A 20,575-nucleotide genomic window follows, 5' to 3' on the forward strand; every position below is an offset into this window, starting at 1 on the left:
CTGTAAAGCATTGTATTCACCTCAGCATTTTCCTCACAAAGTCTTTTAATTCTTTCTCAAATTAACCACTTCTGTCTTGGTTAATTGCAACCCAGAAACTCCCATTAGTCAATAGGGATGTTTGAAATCATCAGAGGTATCCCTAAATTCGAAATTGTTATAAACATGAGTTTTACAGGATTGTTATGTTTTCTGCCTGTGGTTTTTAGGGTGTAATGAGGAAGATAATGTCACCTGTTCCAAAGTCTACTTAACACAAAGCCTGGGTGGTTTGATTGTTAGAGATTAAGGGAGAGCCAGATTGTTGTTCTATGAAGAAGACAGTTGGTGTTTACTTTTAGAGATACAGGCAGCAGCATGTGGACGAACAGCATTGAGACAGATAGTGTCCAAAATTCCAGAAAAATGTTGAAAATATTGGACAGCAAACAGTTAATTGACTTTGAGGAGGGAAGGATTTCTAAGATAACCCTGAAAACTCAGGCATAGATCTGGGGGGGAAGAGAGAGAGACCTCCAAATTTCGATAGTTCTGCTTCAGAATATAGGTGGAAGATCATGCTTGGTTTGAGAAGACTGAATTAATAATTTAAAACAATGCTGGCAGTTTTTATTAGTTTGTTCTTCAGAATCGCTGAGAAAGATGGTTCTGGGGTTACTAGTTACTAGTCTCCGAGATAAAGAACAGAAGTTAACATTTAGTAGCTAATAATTACTTAGGATTGATTTCAGGAGTAATGAATACCTACTTGAAGGGCAATGTAATATTTGATGTGAGAAGCTTTTGTGGCATGTTGGTGGTGTCCTTAGCTCTGGGCCAGGAGGTCTGTTCAAGGCCCAACTAGTCACAGCATCTCTGAACAGATTAATTAGAAAATATCTAACATTTTAGCTGTGAAGTGTTTTTTTTCTCAATTGGATTAAAAATTAGGCATAATACACTTATGGTTTAAAGTAAAAGTCCTAAGAATCCTTTGCCTCAGAGAGCTATTCAGGCTTTTTCATATAGTCAAAGCTGAGATAGACAGATTTTTAATCTGAGGGGGAATCAAGGGTTATGGGGAGAAAGAAGGAAACTGGGGTTGGAAATGATCAGATTGGCTTTGATTTTATTGAATGGTAGAGCAGACTTGACAGTGGAATGGCCTACTTCTGCTCCTATGTCTTGCATTTTTACTGACCAAAGGTAGTGTTTACTTAAGTGAATGTGTAATGTTACAGGAAAAGTCCTAAGATATGAGATCTTGTTGCTTTATCTTGACAGTTATTAATTGGAAATTGAGTGTTTATTAAAAATCTTAATAGTCTTTATGGGGATCTTAAGACGAGCATCATTCTGAATCTGTAGAGTTAACCTGGTGGAACTTGTGGGATTTTTTCAACTCAAGTTTACTGTTTCATAGGTGTACAATTTGCTAATCTGTGTGTAAATTTAAATGAATGCATCACAAGACTTCTATATTTCAGGAAACACTTGTTCTATATTTGTTCACTTTGACCTGTGAATTAAAGACAACTAATTGATGACTAAGATGCTTAATAGGGTTAATTTTGTACCTATGATTACAGATTTGAAATGGGCACTGATTTGACAAATTACAGACAAATTAAAAGCAAAGTACTACAAATACTGAAATTTTTAAAGAAGTGCTGGAGAAATTCTGCAGGTCTGACAGAGAGAAACAGTTCAAATGTTTCAAGTATAATTTATTTCATTCCGAAGAAGAATTATATTGGACTTCAAACGCTAACCTGGTTTCTCTGCCCAGATGCTGCTAGACCTGGTGAGTTTCTCCAGCACTTTGTTATTATTACAGAAAATTGAATTGATTACAGATTTAATAGTTTGAGAAAATAAAAAAAAGACTTTGTTTTACTTTAGCAACGAATGCTTCACTAGTAGATTGTACCAGAATTCTTAAATAGATTATTAAGTTTGATCATACAATCATCCCAAGTGGCCAGCTGCTGTGGTTTATTTTTTTGATTTTCACAATGATCAATCAGGCTCTCTCCTTAAGATCTCAATCTTTCCAATAGTCTCTCACCCTTCCAATAAAGATCTGACATATTTAACATTTTATACCCTTTTGCACAAAATGCTTAGTTTGATATTGACCAAACCATTCAAATAAATTTTTAAAAATACAAACCCATTCTTTAAATCAGGATTTGAATCCATTTTTCTTTTATTTTCTCCAGTATTTTTCCACTGAAGCTCCTTGTAGAATCATAGAATTCCCAGTGTGGAAGCATGCCATTCAGCCCATTATGTCCATACTGACCCTCCAAAGAACATCTCTCACAGACGCAGCCCCTTACCTATTCCTGTAACCCTGCATTTGCCATGGCAAATCCACCAAGCCACTGGACACTATGGGCAATTTAGCATGGCCAGTCCACCTAACCAACAGGGGGTAACAAAAAAAAGGAGGGAGAAGATTAAATATGAGGGTAAGTTAGCCAGTACGATAAAGGAAGACTGTAATAGTTTCTTTAGATAAATAAAGGGCAAAAGAGAGGCAAAAGTGGCTTTATTGGACCGCTGGAAAATGATGCTGGAGAGAATAGTATTGGGGAACAAGGAAATGGCTGATGATCTGAATAATTACTTTGCACCAGTCTTTTTGTTTCTTTTGTAAATATATGTATTAGCATGAAAAACTTTGACTTTACAAAAATATAAAGTTATGAAAATATAATAAATCCCAGTATAATAAAGAAAAATGAAAATTACAAGACAACTACTGCCAACTAACTACTAACCTATCCTATAATACAAAACAAAACCTAACTGTGCAAAACAGCACCAATAAATAAGTAAGTGACTAATAAAACAAAAAAAACCCAAAAGAACACAAAAACACAAAATAGCAATGCTCAGCGCAAAGCTCCCAAACAAGAAAAAGGGAGCATTGTGTATAGATAGCTGTATTAACTCCGCAATCCCCCCTCCAGAGCCCAGGGCTCAGCAAACTTAACCATCCTGGTTAAACAAAAGTCCGAGTTAAGATAGACAAATCTGTATCCAAACAACTCAAAAAGGGCTGTCATGTCTTATAAAAATGGTCTGTGTGTGGTGCACCATGTTTGTAAAACAATCCAAAGGAATGTGCTCCAAAATTAATTTCTGCCATCCCAGCAAGTCCGGTGGGTTCTCAGACACCCAATTCTTCAGAATATTTGTCCGTGCGCAGTAAGTAAGAATATTAAATAGCTTCTTCCCATGCCCGTCTAAAGATAGTTCCTTCTGTAAACCTAAGAGAGATATCGGGTCTACTTTAACTTCTGTCCTCAATACCCTCCCTATCTCTCCCACCGCAGTGCTCCAATAAACACTGCTCCCAGACGTCACATAACTGGTTGATATCCTGCCAGGCCTTGCCACCAGCAGGCGATAGAGGGCATTAACTGAGAGCATGTTTGTGGAACCTAGCAACAACCTCTCTGTATTGGGTTTATAGGGCTCAGTGAGAAGCGTAGTCGTCTTCTGGATGAAATCCCTAACTACAAAAATAAATCTCTGCTGGGCAGCCCATATTTGCGGCTCAACAGCTCAAAAGACATCATAACCTCCTCCTCAAACAAGTCTCCCAAACTGGAAACTTCTCTTGCTGCCCATAGTTTGAATCCTGAGTTCATCATCCCTCGTCGGAACCCCGGCATACCAACTATGGGCGTGAGTGGTGAAGTTTTGGATAAGCAACCCTCACTCTGACGCATCACCATCCATGCCTTGACCATAGTAATAACTATGGGGTTCCGGCAGAGGTCCATAACCGTCCTCATCTTATCCATGAACAACATGTTAATAAGAGGGCACTTTGCCTGGGAGGCCTTGATATCCAGCCATCCAGGTAACCTGGATCGTTACCTGCCCAATCGGAGACGAAGGGGAACAGGAAACTCAATTGACACCTCCTGATGTCTGGAAAATCAACTCCTTGCCATCCATGAGGCAACTGCAATTTAGCAAGTTTGATGAGGGGCCAGACGCCAGACAAAGGAATTAAACCAACCTGTAAGTTTCTGCGGGATTGACCTGGGCAACATTGTAGGAAGCATGCCCATGGGATAAAGCAGACGAGGAAGGACATTCATCTTAATGAGGGCTATTTGGCCCAACCATGAAATTGGAAGAGCCTTCCATCTCTGGAGATCCCACCTGATATTGTTGAACAAGTGACCAAAGTTTGTCCAAAATAACCGATCGGAACTCCACCCGTGACCACTTAAAAGGGAACCTAGGGACACCTTCAATCTCTGGCACTTCCTTGAGGTTCCCCAAAGGCATAGTCTCAGATTTTGCAAAGTTGTTCTTATATTCTGAAAAAGCCCCAAAGGAATTAATACATTGTATCAGATGGTGTACAGAAGTTATCGGATTCAATTAAAAACGGCAGGTCATCATCCGCATACAGTGTAATCTTGTGTACCCTAGACCTGACTTGCGGAGTGGTTATGTGGACGTTCTGACGAATGGCCTCTGCCAGTGGCTCTATCACCAACGTAACAACAACGGTGAAAGGGGGCAACCTTGATGACTATCCTTACCAATCCTAGAGTTCCCAGACTTCACCCGGTTAGTGATGACCATGGCCAGAGGGTGCCAATATAAAACCTCCACCCACCTAGCAAAGTCCCCACCCAACCAAAACCGCTCTCAGACATAAAAGAGATATGGCCAAAGTTTGTGAGAAGATTTGTAGCTTGGGTGCCCGTTGTTGTGGTTCTGTTCGCCGAGCTGGGAATTTGTGTTGCAGACATTTCGTCCCCTGTCTAGGTGACATCCTCGGTGCTTGGGAGCCTCCTGTGAAGCGCTTCTGTGATCTTTCCTCCAGCATTTGTAGTGGTTTGAATCTGTCGCTTCCGGTTGTCAGTTCCAGCTGTCCGTTGCAGTGGTCGGTATATTGGGTCCAGGTCGATGTGCTTATTGATTGAATCTGTGGATGAGTGCCATGCTTCTAGGAATTCCCTGGCTGTTCTCTGTTTGGCTTGTCTTATAATAGTAGTGTTGACCCAGTCGAATTCATGTTGCTTGTCATCTGCGTGTGTGGCTACTAAGGATAGCTGATCGTGTCGTTTCGTGGCTAGTTGGTGTTCATGGATGCAGATCGTTAGCTGTCTTCCTGTTTGTCCTATGTAGTGTTTTGTGCAGTCCTTGCATGGGATTTTGTACACTACATTGGTTTTGCTCATGCTGGGTATCGGTGAGTTGTTGTCTGAGAGTGGCTGTTGGTTTGTGTGCTGTTATGAGTCCTAGTGGTCGCAGTAGTCTGGCTGTCAGTTTGGAAATGCTCTTGATGTATGGTAGTGTGGCTAGTCCTTTGGGTTGCGGCATGTCCTCGTTCCGTTGTCTTTCCCTTAGGCATCTGTTGATAAAATTGCGCGGGTATCTGTTTTTGGCGAATACATTGTACAGGTGTTCTTCTTCCTCTTTTTGCGGTTCTGGTGTACTGCAGTATGTTGTGGCCCTTTTGAATAGTGTCTTGATGCAACTTCTTTTGTGTGTGTTGGGGTGGTTGCTTTCGTAGTTCAGGACTTGGTCTGTGTGTGGCTTTCCTGTAAACCTTTGTGGTGAATTCTCCGTTCGGTGTTCTCTGTACCATCACATCTAGGAATGGAAGTTAGTTGTCCTTTTCTTCCTCTCTCGTGAATCGGATTCCTGTGAGTGTGGCGTTGATGATCCGGTGTGTGCTCTCTATTTCTGTGTTTTTAATGATTACAAAGGTGTCATCCACATATCTGACCCAGAGTTTGGGTTGAATTTGCAGTTAGACTGTTTGTTCTAATCTTTGCATTACCACTTCTGCTATGAGTCCAGAGATGGGTGAGCCCATGGGTGTGCCGTTGATTTGTTCATATATTCGGTTGTTGAATGTGAAGTGTGTTGTGAGGCACAGGTCCAGTAGTTTGAGTATGCCGTCTTTGTTGATAGGTTCAACGTCCTGTTGTCTGTTCTGTATGTCCAGCAGGTTGGCTATTGTTTCTCTGGCTAGGGTTTTGTCGATAGAGGTGAACAGTGCCATTACATCGAATGAGACCATGGTTTCTTCCTTGTCTATGTGTATATTTCTGATGCTATCCAAAAGAATTCCTGTGTTGATTATATAGAGTGTCTGGATCCACTGATCAGGTGTTTCAGTTTCTGCTGTAGTTCTTTAGCCAGTTTGTGTGATGGTGTCCCTGGTAGTGATACTATGGGTCTGAGTGGGATGTCTGGTTTATGTACTTTAGATAGTCCATAGAATCTGGGGGTGTTGTTGCTTTCAGGTTTCATTCTTTCTAGGTCAAACCTGGTTATCTGTCCGTTTTTTTTTTATTCCTCAGTGTGTTGTTTATCCTATTGGTGAGCTGTGGGGTGGGGTCAATCTCCCTCTTTTGATAGGTGTTGGTATCTGCAAGTAGTTGTTGCGCTTTTTGGATGTACTCTGCTTTGTCTAGGATGACCGTCATTCTGCCTTTGTCTGCTGGTAGTATGATTATGTTCTTATCGTTTCTTAGTGATTTTAGTGCTTCCCTCTCCTTGGTGTTGAGGTTATGTGTTTGTCTTTTCCTTGTTATCAGAGGTACAATACTTTGTCTCACTGTTTGTTCTGTCTCTTCTGTCAGTCCATTGTTCCTGAGTCTGCATTCTAATGCTGCGAGGAAGTCTGCTGTCTTGGTGTCCCTGTGGTTGTAGTTGAGTCCCTTGGCCAATATTCTTTATGTGTCTGTGAGCTGTCTGTGGGAGAGGTTTATCACATAACAGCACACAAACCAACAGCTACTCTCAGACAACAACTCACCAGAACGAAGGACCCAATACTCAGCATGAGCAAAACCAATGTACTGTACAAAATCCCATGCAAGGACTATACAAAACACTACATAGGACAAACAGGAAGACAGCTAACGATTTGCAGCCATGAACACCAACTAGCCACGAAACGACACGATCAGCTATCCTTAGTAGCCACACACGCAGATGACAAGCAACATGAATTCGACTGGGACAACACTACTATTATAGGACAAGCCAAACAGAGAACAGCCAGGGAATTCCTAGAGGCATGGCACTCATCCACAGATTCAATCAATAAGCACATTGACCTGGACCCAATATACCGACCACTGCAACGGACAGCTGGAACTGACAACCAGAAGCGGCAGATTCAAACCACTACAAATGCCGGAGGAAAGATCACAGAAGCGCTTCACAGGAGGCTCCCAAGCACTGAGGATGTCACCTAGACCGGGGACAAAATGTCTGCAACACAAATTCCCAGCTCGGCGAACACAACCACAACAGAGATATGGCCATTCCACTCGGTCAAATGCTTTCTCTGCATCCAAGGAAAACGCCAACTCCTGAATCGAATGTTGCTGACATACTTGGACCATATTCAGCAACCTTCTAATATTATTAGAAGACCTATGGCCCCATTATAAAACCTGTCTGGTTCTCTTTAACATTATGGGGCAACACCTTCTCCAATCTCAGTGCCAAGATCTTAGACAGAATCTTGGAATCTGAATTTAATAAAGAGATGGGTTTGTATGACGCACAATCCTCAGGATCCTTCCCCTTCTTGAGAATGACGGAAATATTAGCTTCTCTCAAAGATGATGGTATGCATTCATGCATATAGGAGTGATTGTACATCTCCGACATCCGCCTTGACAGAATCCCTATAAACTCCTTATAAAAATCACCCGGGAGACTATCAGGGCCAGGTGCTTTGCCACTCTGAAGTAGCTTAGCTGCCTCTTGTATTTCCTGTACTGTCAAGGGGGCATTAAGGAGAGAGCCTGTTGCAAGATTACTCCTGGGAGGTCCAGGTTCTTTAAAAAAAGGCTTCCATTTTGGCTCTTCGGTCCTCGCAACCTTCAGACCAATACAATTCAGAGTAAAAACTCTGAAAAGCCTCATTAATCCTTTTGGCATCATATGGAAGGACCCCAACGCTATCTCTAATTGCAGTATTGGATTGGGGAGCACGTTTTTTTGTAGTCAAATACACGAAATACATCTCTGGCCTATACCTATACTCGAATAGCCTTGAATAGTCGAGCTAAAGCAAATTCTTTCTTTGTGGTTTGTGTAAATGTTAACATTCAAGGCAGCTCGGAGGGCCGTGATCCGCTGTAGCTTAGTCACTGAAGGCTGCGCAAAAGCTGTCGCCTCAGCAGCTTTCAACTGCGTCTCAAGTAGACGCTGCTGGTTCCCCTTCTATTTGGCTAGCTAGAAACGACAGGAAATAGCTAATCCCCTAGCAAAGCCCTTAGCAGTCTTCCTTAGCATAGACAGACTTTTAGCCATGCCTGAGTTGATAGTCAAGGACTCATGAAACCCCTTCAAAACATATTCCACAAATTTGGAATCCTTAAGGAGAAAAGGATCTAGACACCACTGCTGGAAACCTACCCCTTCACTCTTGGCCTTAACCTCCAAATATACCACCGCGTGATCAGAGATGGCTATTTTCCCAATTTTACAACCCATAATTTAATCCAGAAGGGTCGAGGGAGCCAGAAAAAGACCAATCCTTGTGTGACATTTATGTGGATTTGAAAAAAAGTGAAGTCCCTGCCGGTAGGGTGAAGACATCTCCAAATATCCACCAGCCCCAACGCCTCGCATAAGTCAACCACCTGCTTGGCCTGCGAAGAAATAATTGGGTGCCCATTAGGCATCCTGTCCACTGTCGGATCCAAAAGGCAATTAAAATCCCCCTCTATAATAGTATGCCATGTTGCAAAGGCACTCAACTTAGAAATGGCATTAACCAAATATTTGAGGGGATGTACCAGAGGAGAATAGACATTTAAAATACTATATTCCTCCCCATGTATCAGGGCCTTAAGTATCACAAGCTGCCCTTACTCATCTTTCACCTGCTCCAATAATGTGAACGGAAGATTTTTCTGGATAAGTACTGCCACTCCTCTACTTTTAGTAGTAAAGGACAAAAAGAATACCCGGTCATAATCCATTCCCCTCCCTCCGTTGTAGCTTCAGGTGTTCTCACCATCAAGACGGGTTTCCCGCAATAGAGCGATATCAACCCTTTCCTCCTTAAGGCGAGAAAGCACTTTTTCCCTTTTTAACAGGTGAATTACTTCCCCTGATGTTCCAGGTGCACCATTTAACAAGACACTTAGCCATATACCCTTTCAGAGATCCTTGAACTGCCAGGAGGGAGAACCCTGCATAAAATGTGCTGAGCACAAGTAAATAAAGACTCAGAAAAAAACTACTCTATCATAACTATGAACAACTATTGCTACCAAAAAACTACAAAGAAAACCAACAATAAAATCTTGAATGGTAGACTCTCTCCCCTGGCCATAAAGGGCACTCGACCTACCCATCCCCTTCTTCACGGCTCCTTCAAGCCCGGACTGTGCCCCGGCCTTAAGCAAAAATAAACTAAACAAGGAGATGATCCTTAAGTCAACAAAAAACGTTGTCCATCCCCAGTTCCATGTCACTCCTACTTGTGACTAAAAGAACAAAAAAGGGAGACAACAGAGAACACCCACAAAATATCCCATGATAAAAGCCAGTTATAAAAATATAATAGAACTCCATATTCCAGGATTCTTTTTTAAATTAGGGAAAGCGGAAGAAAGAAAGGGAAAACATAGGGAAAGAAGGAAAAGGGGATGAACATTAACCGTATTCTTCAGACCAGTTGGTATATTTTAAAGTGTTACAAAGTTTTTAGCTTTATCCGCTGAGTCAAATGTATAAACTGAGTGGCTGAAATGGAGCACTGGATGCCCACTTTTCTCAGCCTCTTTTTAACTTTATCGAAGAGCTTCCTCTTTTCAAATTACAGCTGCTGAGAAATTTTGGAAAAACATGATTTTTGAATTGCAACATTTAAGAGGCATTTGGACGGGTATGTGAATAGGAAGGGTTTGAAGGGATATGGGCCGGGTGCTGGCAGGTGGGACTAGATTGGGTTGGGATATCTGGTCGGCATGGATGTGTTGGACCGAAGGGTCTGTTTCCATGCTGTACATCTCTATGACTCTATGACCCCTTGTGCAGCAGTGCCTGCGGGTATCTTCTCAGTGATCTGGAACTTCTATTAGTTTCTGCTTGTCCTTGTATGTGTGGAAGTGCACTAAGACCAGACGGGGACGCTGTACGAGCACAGACCTGTGCACTGCGATCTGATAGGCCCTTTCAATCTGCAGCTAGCTGGACTTGGCTCAAAGGTCCAGGAACTGCGGCAGCCAGTTTTCAAAGAAGCTGACTGACTGCCCACCTTATTCACCCTCCGGGAGCTTGACAATCTGAAGATTCGTTCTCTAACCTCGATTTTCAAGGCCATCAACCTAGTCTCATAAGGCCGCACCTCCCGTTTCAGTACCTGGATCCGACCGGATGAGGGCTCGATCACTGCTTCCGAAGCTGTGGTTCACCCCTCCTCCTCCTCCATCCACTCCCCAAGGCCCTGGAGCTCCCATTCGTGCTTTTGCAGCATGGACGTGATGCGTTGGATCTGAGCACGGATCTCCTCAATCGCAGCCCCAACCTTCGAGGTAAGTCTCGCCATTGCCACTGCCAATTCCTGTGATCTGTCAGGTCCCCAGGGGTTTGCGAGAAGCTGCTGCTGCAGCCAATGATGTGCCCGGTGGTGCAGGGGAGTGTCCTCCCTGCTGCTGTTTGCTCGCTCCATTTTCCTTTTGGGATCCTTCCCTCTCCCAAATGTTAACAAATATGTGTTCTGTAAGGTTTTAAACCAATACTTCCTCCACATAAGTTGGCCAGGGATGGCGAAAAACACCAATATGCCTTGGTTGTTAGGCAGAGTCGTCCACAGCAGTTCTACAGAATCGCCGCCATCTTGCTGAGTCATCGTGTCGTCTTCACAGTGGAAGACACAAGTAATATCTCAAAAGTTTAACAGAGAGAGGAGGCAGAGCTGAGTATGGTGGCCATCACAAAGGAGGTGCTAGAAAAACTGAATGGTCTAAAGGTGGATAAATCACCTAGACCAGATGGACTACACCCCAGGGTTCTAAGGGAGATAGTCGAAGAGATAGTGGAGGCATTAGTGGTGATCTTTCAGGAATCGCTAGAGTCAGTGAGGGTCCCAGTGAACTGGAAAATTGATAATGTGACACCTCTGTTAAAAAAGGGAGTAAGGCAAAAGACAGAAAATTACAGACCGATTAGCCTAACTCGGTTGTGGTTAAGATTCTGGAATCCACTGTGAAGGATGAGATTTCTGAATACCTGGAAGTGTACGGTAAAATAGGGCAAAGTCAGCATGGTTTCATCAAGAGGAGGTCATGCCTAACAAATCTGCTGGAATTCTTTGAGGAAGTAATGAGCAGGTTAGACCAAGAAGAACCAATGGATTTATCTGTCTGGACTTTGTGAAGGCCTTTGACAAGGTGCCACACAGGAGGCTACTGAGCAAGATAAGGACACATGGTGTTAGAGATAAGGTGTGAGCATAGACAGAAGCCTGACTGTCTGGCAGAAGGCAGAGAGTGGGAATAAAAGGGTCTTTCTCAGGATGGTAGCTGGTGACAAGTGATGTACTGCAAAGCTCAGTTTTGGGACAAGTTCTAGTCCAGGATTCTCTCACAGTAAACTTGCAGATTGAATCAGTAGGCAAATGCAATGAAGGAATTCATTTCGAGAGTAATTCAATATAAAAGCAGGGTTTGTGCTTCTGAGGGTCTATAAGGCTCTGGCCAGGCCACATTTAGAGTATTGTGTGCAGGAAGGATGTACTGACCCCGGAGTGTGTTCAGAGGAGATTCACGAGAATGGTCACAGAAATGTGACACCTTTTTATTTAGGAAGGGAATAAAGCAAAAGACAGAAAATTACAGACCAATTCGCCTAACTCACTCATGGGTAAGCTTAATATATGAGGAATGTTTGAGGATTCTGGGACCAGATGGAGACTCTGGGTCTAGACTCTTGATGGAGTTTAGAAGGATGAGGGGAGATCTAGTTGAAACTTACAGAATACTACTGGACAGAGTGGATGCTGGGAAGATTAGCAGGAGAGACTAGGACCCGAAGGCACAGCCTTAGAGTAAAGGGAAGACCTTTTAGAATGGAAATAAGGAGAAACTTCTTCAGCCAGAGAATGGTAAATCTATGGAATTTATAGCCACAGAAGGCTGTGGAGGTCAAGTCATTGAGTGTATTTAAAACTGAGATAGATAGGTTCTTGATTGTCAAGGGGATCAAAGGTTATGGGGAGAAAGCGGGAGAATGGGATTGAGAAACTTATCAGTCATGATTGAATGGCAGAGAGGACACAATGGGCTGAATGGCCTAACTTCAGCTCCTATGTCTTATGAATATCTTTGGACTGTGGGAGGAAACCCACAAAACACAGGGAGAATGTGCAAACTCCATGCATTCAACCAAGGCTGAAATCGAACCCAGGTCCCTGGTGTTGTGAAGCAGCAGTGCTAACCACTGAGCCACTGTACCACTCAGTTTTCTAGAAAAAGATGTTGATGTTATTGGAACACTATGCTTCACATTTAATCCAAGGTTTAGTCTTCAAAAGCTAACATATTCATAACTCTCAGGTCTGCATTATTTCTGTTGTTTATTTTGATAGCATTGGTTTTCATTTGGCTTTGCAAGTTAAAGTTTTAATAAAACTCATGAAGAATTTCTTCTTGTTTAATTTCCCAAGACATGTTGGTTGAACGTTATGAACAAAATTGTCAAAAGGTTTTTGTCCTACAATGTACATACTGCATTGCACACTCCAGAGACCGAACACTCAATCCCCTTAAGGTTGAGAACCAGAAGGAAACAAGGTAGGCTATTTTAAAAATATTTTCAGGTTTATTAAAGTAAAATAAACACTGCATAAAGTTAAATTATTTTCCGGTAGCAACTATTTTGTATTATCAAATCACTCAAAGTCGATAGATTAACATTTCTGAGTAATATAGATGAGGAGCATTCATTGACTATAACCATTTGTCCTGAAAAGATGGCTAACTGTTTTGCTTTGGAGGGTATTGAGAGTCAACCCATAGTATGAGCATCTGGGCTAATGACAGAAAGATCCCTTCTCTGAATGTTACTTGTGAACGCAATTCAATGTCCGATTTACTGAGGTCAACTTCATAACTGCCATGTCATGTTTTGAACACTTAAGTTCTGGATACCTTGACCATTATAATATTTTGATTTGTATAGTGTATCTAACTGTAATCAGGGGTTAGCCAGTCACTAGTCTCCAAAGTATTCTCCAATCCTTTTTATGATTTGACCTAACACATACTCAAGACTTATTCATAGGCCAGACTCATGCAGGAAAGCAGCAAGAGACTACTGCTGCCCATGAAACTGTACGTAATAGTCTTACCTGGGATATATGGCACAGAAACAGGCAATTTGGCCCAACCAGTCCATGCCATCGTCATGCTCAATTTTTGCCATCCATTTCTCATTATCGAAAATCTATCATAGTAAGCAGTATTCCCTTCTCCTTTATATGCTTTTCTAGTGACCCCTTAAATACTATACTATTCTTTTCAATCGTGGTGGAAAAATCCAAGTTTCATCAGCATTATTTTTGAATTTCTTAGTGACTACCTTGTATTCAATTATGCTCTTCCTGCTAAAGGGAAACATTCCCTTTGTAAAAATGCTATCTAAAACTTGGTGTAATTTAAAAAATTTAAAGAACCTCTGTTAGGTCACCAAAAAGGTGGACAGCACTTATACACATAAGTGGACAGCACAATGATCCAAGTTGAGGGAGTCCTCAAAATACAGAGGCAACAATGGACAAAACATTATAGTATCAAAAAGTAAAGAATGCTATGAAATCAGTGAATACAGGAAAGGTTCCAGGTGTACATGAAGCAACAACAGAACTTCGAAAAGCCTCCATAGAAACAGAATTAGAAGCGATAACAGAAATTACATGAGTTTAGAAAAGGGATCAAGTATGCATACCAAAAAGACAAAGTGATAGTACAATGGAATACATTAGAAAAAGTAGAGTGGAGATTGAAGTAAACAGTGTCATTCTGGAACAAGTGGATAGGTTTGTCTCTTTAGGACAAATAATAACTGAAGATGGCAGTATATGTTGAATTAGAGATCACCAAAGTGATTGCAAGGATGTGTTAACAGGAAAGCTCAAGATATACTGTAACCACTCTTCTATCTGCCTCAGAAACATGGACAATCATATAAAGATTTGTTGAAGAACATGGAGGCCCTTGAAATATGGATGCCAGGATGAACGCTTAAAAATTCCACAGTCAGACCAAAAACAAATGAGATGTCTGAAATTGAAAGAGCAAAGAAAATTTTTAGGAATGACATCCAGACAAGAAAATGTCAGTATTTCAGCTATATATTTAGAACTGAAACAATCTCCTCCAGAAGGCAAAGTGGAGAAGGCAGCAGAAATGATAGATGTCAGAGTGATTGCTGACAAGCTGCAATAGATGAGCGAAGCTAGCACAGAGTAAGTGAGGCATACCATGATAGATCTCCTGACAGGAGTAGTTACAAACAGCAGCAACAGAATTAGGTCACTGCTCACCCTTTTTGTTCAGACAATAGACGCAGCCTGTTAATCCTTTCTCTATATGTAAACTCACCAATTTGTTTCCTTGTTTATCTATTCCACACCTTCTCCAATGCCTCTACACCCTTTTTATCAGAGTGAATTGTTTCTTTATGCAATGAGGAAGGAGAGAGAATAAGAAGTTGCAGAATTAAACAGGAATGGCACCAAACAGAATATCTTCAGCATAAAGTTTAGGAGAATTTAAAGGTTCGAAGCAATTCTTTAAAGAATAGAGTAGTGAAGCATAGTCTTTAGAGACAAATATTTTCTAACAAGTGTGGGAAATGCCTAGCTACATGAATCTTCCTAGCAGGGAAGAAAATACAATATTTGACAACCGTTCTCTTATGTTAGCTGGTCTCACCTGGTTTAGTTTCAAGTATGCTAATATTTGACTCAGTATCAAGGATAGAATCACTAGTGTGGAAGCAGGTTATTCAACTTATTGAGTCTATTGACCCTCTGAAGAGCACTCCACTCTATCCTCATAACCCTGAATTTCACTGCTAGACCATCTAGCCTGCACATCCCTGGACACTATGGGCAATTAGCATAGCCAATCCACCTAACCTGCACATTGTTGGACTGGAACGGAACTGAAGTATCTGAAACCCATGCAGATACTGGGAGAATGTACAAACTCCACACAAACAGTCACCTGAGGCTGGAATTGAATCCAGGTTCCTACATTGTGAGGCAGCAGTGCTAGCCACTGTGCCACCCTTGGTTAGCAATAAGATAAAGGACAGGAAAATCAGGCACAGCATCCTTTTCTAATCACAATCCAGCAGTCTGCACTGAAACTGCAAGTGAATACAGAGGAACCTCAATTATCCGAAGGACACAAGTGGGGAATATTTTGTTTGGTTAATTGAATTCCAGATAATTGAATGCTGGATAACATAGTTTAGCAAAGCATTGGGACATTGCAATCTTGCCGGATAATTAGATATTCGGATAATCGAATGCCGAATAATAGAGGTTCCTCTGTATAGGGTCATGCTTAATAAGGATATTTTCAGTGAAATAGTCGTCTGCACTCTTAAGAGACCCAGGAACATTTGTACTGGGAGCTTGCCAAATTTGTTCATCAAGGCAATGACTTCTGAATAAGCAATGCTTAGCTCCACACTCATACATGGGGTTCATTTCTTATTGATCTTCAGGCTGCCACAGTTCAGCTCTTGAGCTGTTAGATGATTTGGGGCAGTTTGGATCCCTGTCTATGTTAGATTCAAGTTGGCAATTCAACCCTTCTATGTAATTGTCTTCTCCAATTCCCAATTGTACAGATGCACTATCTCCTTTTCTGTTCCCCAATTCCACATCAGACATGGATGTTGAGATTTCTGCTGATATTGGTTCCATATCGAAACAAGATAAAGGATTTCCTGAGGCGCTAATTCCCATTTCTGTCATAATTGCTCCTGGTTCAGCAGCTGACTGCTTGGCCCTCTCTTTCCATCCTTCAGTTGCAAGCTGCTCAACCTTTCGGATGTCTGCCAGTAGCTCCTGATTTTCCTCTTTCCATATTCTGAACTTTTCCGCTGTTAAATTTGGATCCTGCAGGATCTTATTAATGGCTTGTAAATCTACCATCTTTGCCTGAAAGTATCCAAACAATAAAGGTTAGTGATTGCAATAACAAATTTCAAATATCACAATGCAGACAAACCACACAATGGTATTATTCTAATCACATGCCTTCAGTGTGCTCTGCAGTGTTCTCAGATAATGTGCTTTCTCATTGATGATGGGATTCTTGTTTCGTCTGATGAATGACCAATGATAATCTTTTCGAAAGGGCTGCTCCTTACCGATCAGTGACACACCTTCCCGCTGCAAGGCTCTTATTAATGTCTCCAGTTCATCATTTGAACTTTGACCAGGTTCTAAAAACAGATGGACAGAAACATCAGTAAACTCCCATAGCAAACACTGAAAAATCTTCTGTTTCCTAACAGTTGTATCGACTGGAAAGACAAGGTCCTTGAAATGCTTGGGGGCTTTTATTTAAAATAAACCACTTTATCAAAATTGATCCCTATGAATAGACTACCATATTCCTGGAAAACCCAAATATGTTATTAACATGAGATCAATAACTGCCTTGAATGAATTCAAAATGAGCAAAATTCCAATAAGTTGATCAGTCACTATTAGAAGAAACTGAACTTTAATCATGTGGAATATTTTTTAGGTGTGAACTACAAAATTGGAAGTGGCAGAAATTAGTGATCTTGGGGAGACAGACATCTATTGGTAAATTCAATGCAAAGCTTCCACTGAAGCTGCTCTGGAATTGGTCCACACTCAACAAGCAGTAGTCCTGTCAAAATTGTCCTTGTCCTGGTAAATAGATTGTTCCCACATCCCCCAATGTGCTAATATTGGGGTCCACTTCAATAGGTGGTGACCATTTACATGAACCTCACCTAAGCTTATTTTCCATCTGTACATGTAAACAATGAATGCTAGGAAATGATTTTACAATACTCAGACAGCAATAACAGCTCAATGCAATCCTCTCTTTGAGCAGGTCATAGGAAAAGGAAGGGGCTGTGGATAGATATTGGTGTTGGTGGGGGCATAAGGTGGTTCCAGGGACAATAAACAGGAAACAAAAAACGATCAATTTTGCTTGGGTTCTGGCTCCGTTTAGTTCAAAAAGAGTGGAATCAAGTGGTGGTCGTCCCACTGTTGGATGATGGGAGTGGATGTTTCTCTTTAGTTACTCATGGGAGTTGAGCTTTGCTGTTAAGGTCAGCATTTATTATCCATCCTGAATTGCCCATGAAAGAAATGATTAAATGCTTTCAATATTGTCTGTGAGGGTACTCCCATAGTTGTTTCAGGTATTTGATCCAGCAACAATAAAGGAACAGCAATATATTTCCTAGGAAGGGCAGTTATTTAACTTGCAGGGGAACTTTGAGATGATATTCCAATCTACCTGTTAACCTTGTCCTTCTAAGTGGTAGTGTGTTTGGGAGTTGCTGTTAAAAAGATTTAACAGGTTTCTGTAGCCACATTGTGCTGGCGTTGGGAGGATTGAGTCTTTAAAGTGGTGAATTTGATGCCTCAAATGTACCGGCAGTGTTGAGCTTCAGAAATTGTTAAGAGTTCCATTTATTCGGGCAAGTGTATAGTATTCCATCACATTCCTGACTTATACTTTTGTAGGTGGCGTTGAGGTTTTGGGGAAACAGGAGATGAGTCATTTATTGCAGAATACTAAGCATCCAAACTGCTTTTTAGGTCATAGTATTTATATAGCTGGTTACTATATTGCTGGCAATAATGACCCCTAAGATATTGATAGTAAAGGTTTCATTGTTGATAATGTAACTTAATAACAGAGGAAGTTGTTAGACTCTCTTTTTGAGATGGTCACTGCCTTACACTTGAGTGGGGCAAATGGTACTTAACAGTTATCAGCTCAAACATGGATGATGGCCAAGTTTGCTGCACATGTGTACAAACTGCTTCATTAGCCAGGGAATTATGAACACAACTGTACCACTTTGTAACTGTTAGTGAACATCCCAATTTCTGATGTTATTATGGAAAAAAGCTCATTGGGTAAGTTTATGAAGATCACTGTTTACACAACACTGGAACTATCTTTCTTTGTGTTCGGTATGACTCTAAATAGTGAAGTGGTTTCTCTCAGATTTATATCAACTTCAATTTTACTGATTCCTTGTTTTCAAATTCGGTCAAATACTGCCAAAATGTTAAGGGAAGTCACTTGAGCCTCTACAATCCAGGTCTTTTTTCCATATCTGGAGGAAGATTGTAATGAGTTCTGGAGCTGAGTCTGCCTCATTGAATCCAAAGGAAGCTCTTGTGAGCATACTACTTGTGCATAAGTGCCACTTAACAATGTTGTTGATGACTCCTTCCATCACTTTGCTGAGGTTTATGAGGAAGCTGATGGGATGGTAGATGACTAAATTGGACTTGTCTTACATTTCTGGATAGGACACATTTGGAAACTTTGCCAGATAGATCCCCCTGTTGTAGCTGTTTTCAAAGTTGAACCAGAAGCTCATATCATCATTTGTGTTAAGGGTTAGAAGACAGAAACAGTGGCACTGACCCTGAGGTACAGAGGCAAGGAATGAGATAGAATGCAAGGGAGGAATTGATTGATGAGGAATGGAAAATGTTTAATTTGTCAGTGAAAAAATCCATGCAATATTAGAGTATGGAAAGTGGATGAGGGCAAGTAGACTCTTCTAGAGATTATCTTGAAAGACACATTCTATCAGCAGCTTTGAGAATTTGTCCAATTGTTCCTACCTGGAAAAGGCTTTCTCTCCTTACTGGGGCTGGATGGCGCACTAAGACGGCCAGTGTCTCCACTGCATCCAACTTGTCCATAGTTACCTGATGAATGTCTGAATCGTTCTATAGGTGAAAGATCATTGCTCTTCTACAAACAAATGGAGGCATGATTCGTTGTGACAATTATTAGCTACTGATTTGACTAAATACTCATGAAAGAATGTTATTGTTGATGAATTAAGCATTTTCAAATCTCTAACAACTAATTCCTTCCATCTATCCTCTGCTTCCCTTCTTCCTTTTTTCTACTCCTTCCCTCTGTTATCCCTTTGTAAAGGCAGGTTAAGCAGCAAATCATGACCATCACCAAATATTCCCTATGTATGAACATCAGGTAATGCTAAACATTAGGTCTGTTTTTGAATATTCTATCAATACTCTCAATATATTGTCATACATGGAGATTGATTACAAGACCAAGGTCTCGGGGAGGAATTGGTACCTACAGAACACTACCCTGATAGGGAATAACAACTTTCAGAACATTCAAGAGAATAATGGGAGTGGGGGAAAAGAGAAGAGGGCAGAGACTACGATGTATTGACTAGTCAGATCAGAAAGAGACTGGATTTCATCCAGCGGACAGTGCATTGCATTGATATTACCTAAGTCAGATATTACCTAATCCCTGCAAGCCACAGACCCACAGCATCTTTTACACCAGCTGGTATCAACTCTAGTATTCTTGATCCTGTCCTTCTTTCAGCTCACATTGAAGTGTTGAATGTTTTCTTTGCCTATTTTCTAACCACTTCAACTCTGAGTGTACTTACAAGGTAGGATTTGGATCGAGGAGTGCCAGATATTTCTGGAGAATCATCACATTCTTCAGTCTCTGTCTCACTCCAGCAGTCTGTAGCAAAACAGGTAATCAGGTTTAACAAAAGCAAAATCAAACACAAGGTCATTTTTAAAATACAAGCTTGGGAGTGCAATGGAGCTACACTCAACATAGATGGTATTACATCTCCCTCCTTTGGCAGCAATATGTATTACAACAAAGAAGATACATTTCATCTCCAGTCCCCGTGAGAACATTAACCCTGATCTAACCTTATCTAAGATAAAGCAAAGATTGATTCTATCATTTCTAGTGGACCTCCAGTGGCTCAGTATATTCAATAAGGAGCTGGCCAAACAGACTAGGAAATTCTCAGCAAATTCTGAATTAAAGATTCTTGCTAGAGAAGTGATTAGCAAAAGGTAAGATTCTAAATCCAATCAACTCCCAAAGTTCACACTGTTGGCTCACAGATAGTGGTCACTTGGGTGTGATACTGGAGAAAGTATCCATAGCATATGGAATCTATACTTCAGTGAAAGTCAGTAACATCAGCAAAAGGTTGGGTATTGTGGGTGGGAAGGGTAGAGAACAATTTATCTGTGGGTCTGCACTGATCTGTATTGCCAAATTGTATAAATAAACATGCCTGGAAAAGATAGTTAGTTAGTTTTAGGGTTGGTTAATGGGTAGCAATCGGATTTCTGAATTATAAAGTCATGGGTTTAAGCTCCACTCCTGGGACTTGAGCACTTTATGTATGTTGACACTACAGTGAACTCGATAAGAACCTGGGAACCTGTCCATGTTTCAGTATCAAGCAGAGCAAAGTATCAATTCAAAGTTTATTTATTTATCTTATTTATTGTTAT

The 20,575-nt window shown here is 41.1% G+C and overlaps 1 protein-coding gene across 3 annotated transcripts in view; it reads right to left on the reverse strand.

Annotated features, from left to right (window-relative positions):
• Window positions 1–12,821: 12,821 nt before the first annotated feature.
• Window positions 12,822–20,575, reverse strand: part of cnksr1 (connector enhancer of kinase suppressor of Ras 1) — an 87,805-nt gene continuing 80,051 nt past the window's right edge. For all 3 annotated transcript variants that reach the window (XM_072548208.1, XM_072548207.1, XM_072548209.1), the window contains 4 exons: window positions 19,696–19,775; window positions 18,878–19,010; window positions 16,283–16,464; window positions 12,822–16,183 (listed from right to left, as the gene is read on the reverse strand). In XM_072548208.1, the coding sequence (XP_072404309.1) occupies window positions 15,725–16,183; window positions 16,283–16,464; window positions 18,878–19,010; window positions 19,696–19,775 (854 nt within the window). In that variant the 3' untranslated portion in view covers window positions 12,822–15,724. The remainder of the gene's footprint in view (window positions 16,184–16,282; window positions 16,465–18,877; window positions 19,011–19,695; window positions 19,776–20,575) is intronic.

This window comes from Chiloscyllium punctatum, chromosome 27 (assembly GCF_047496795.1).
Source record: "Chiloscyllium punctatum isolate Juve2018m chromosome 27, sChiPun1.3, whole genome shotgun sequence".
NCBI classification, from domain to species: domain Eukaryota; kingdom Metazoa; phylum Chordata; class Chondrichthyes; order Orectolobiformes; family Hemiscylliidae; genus Chiloscyllium; species Chiloscyllium punctatum.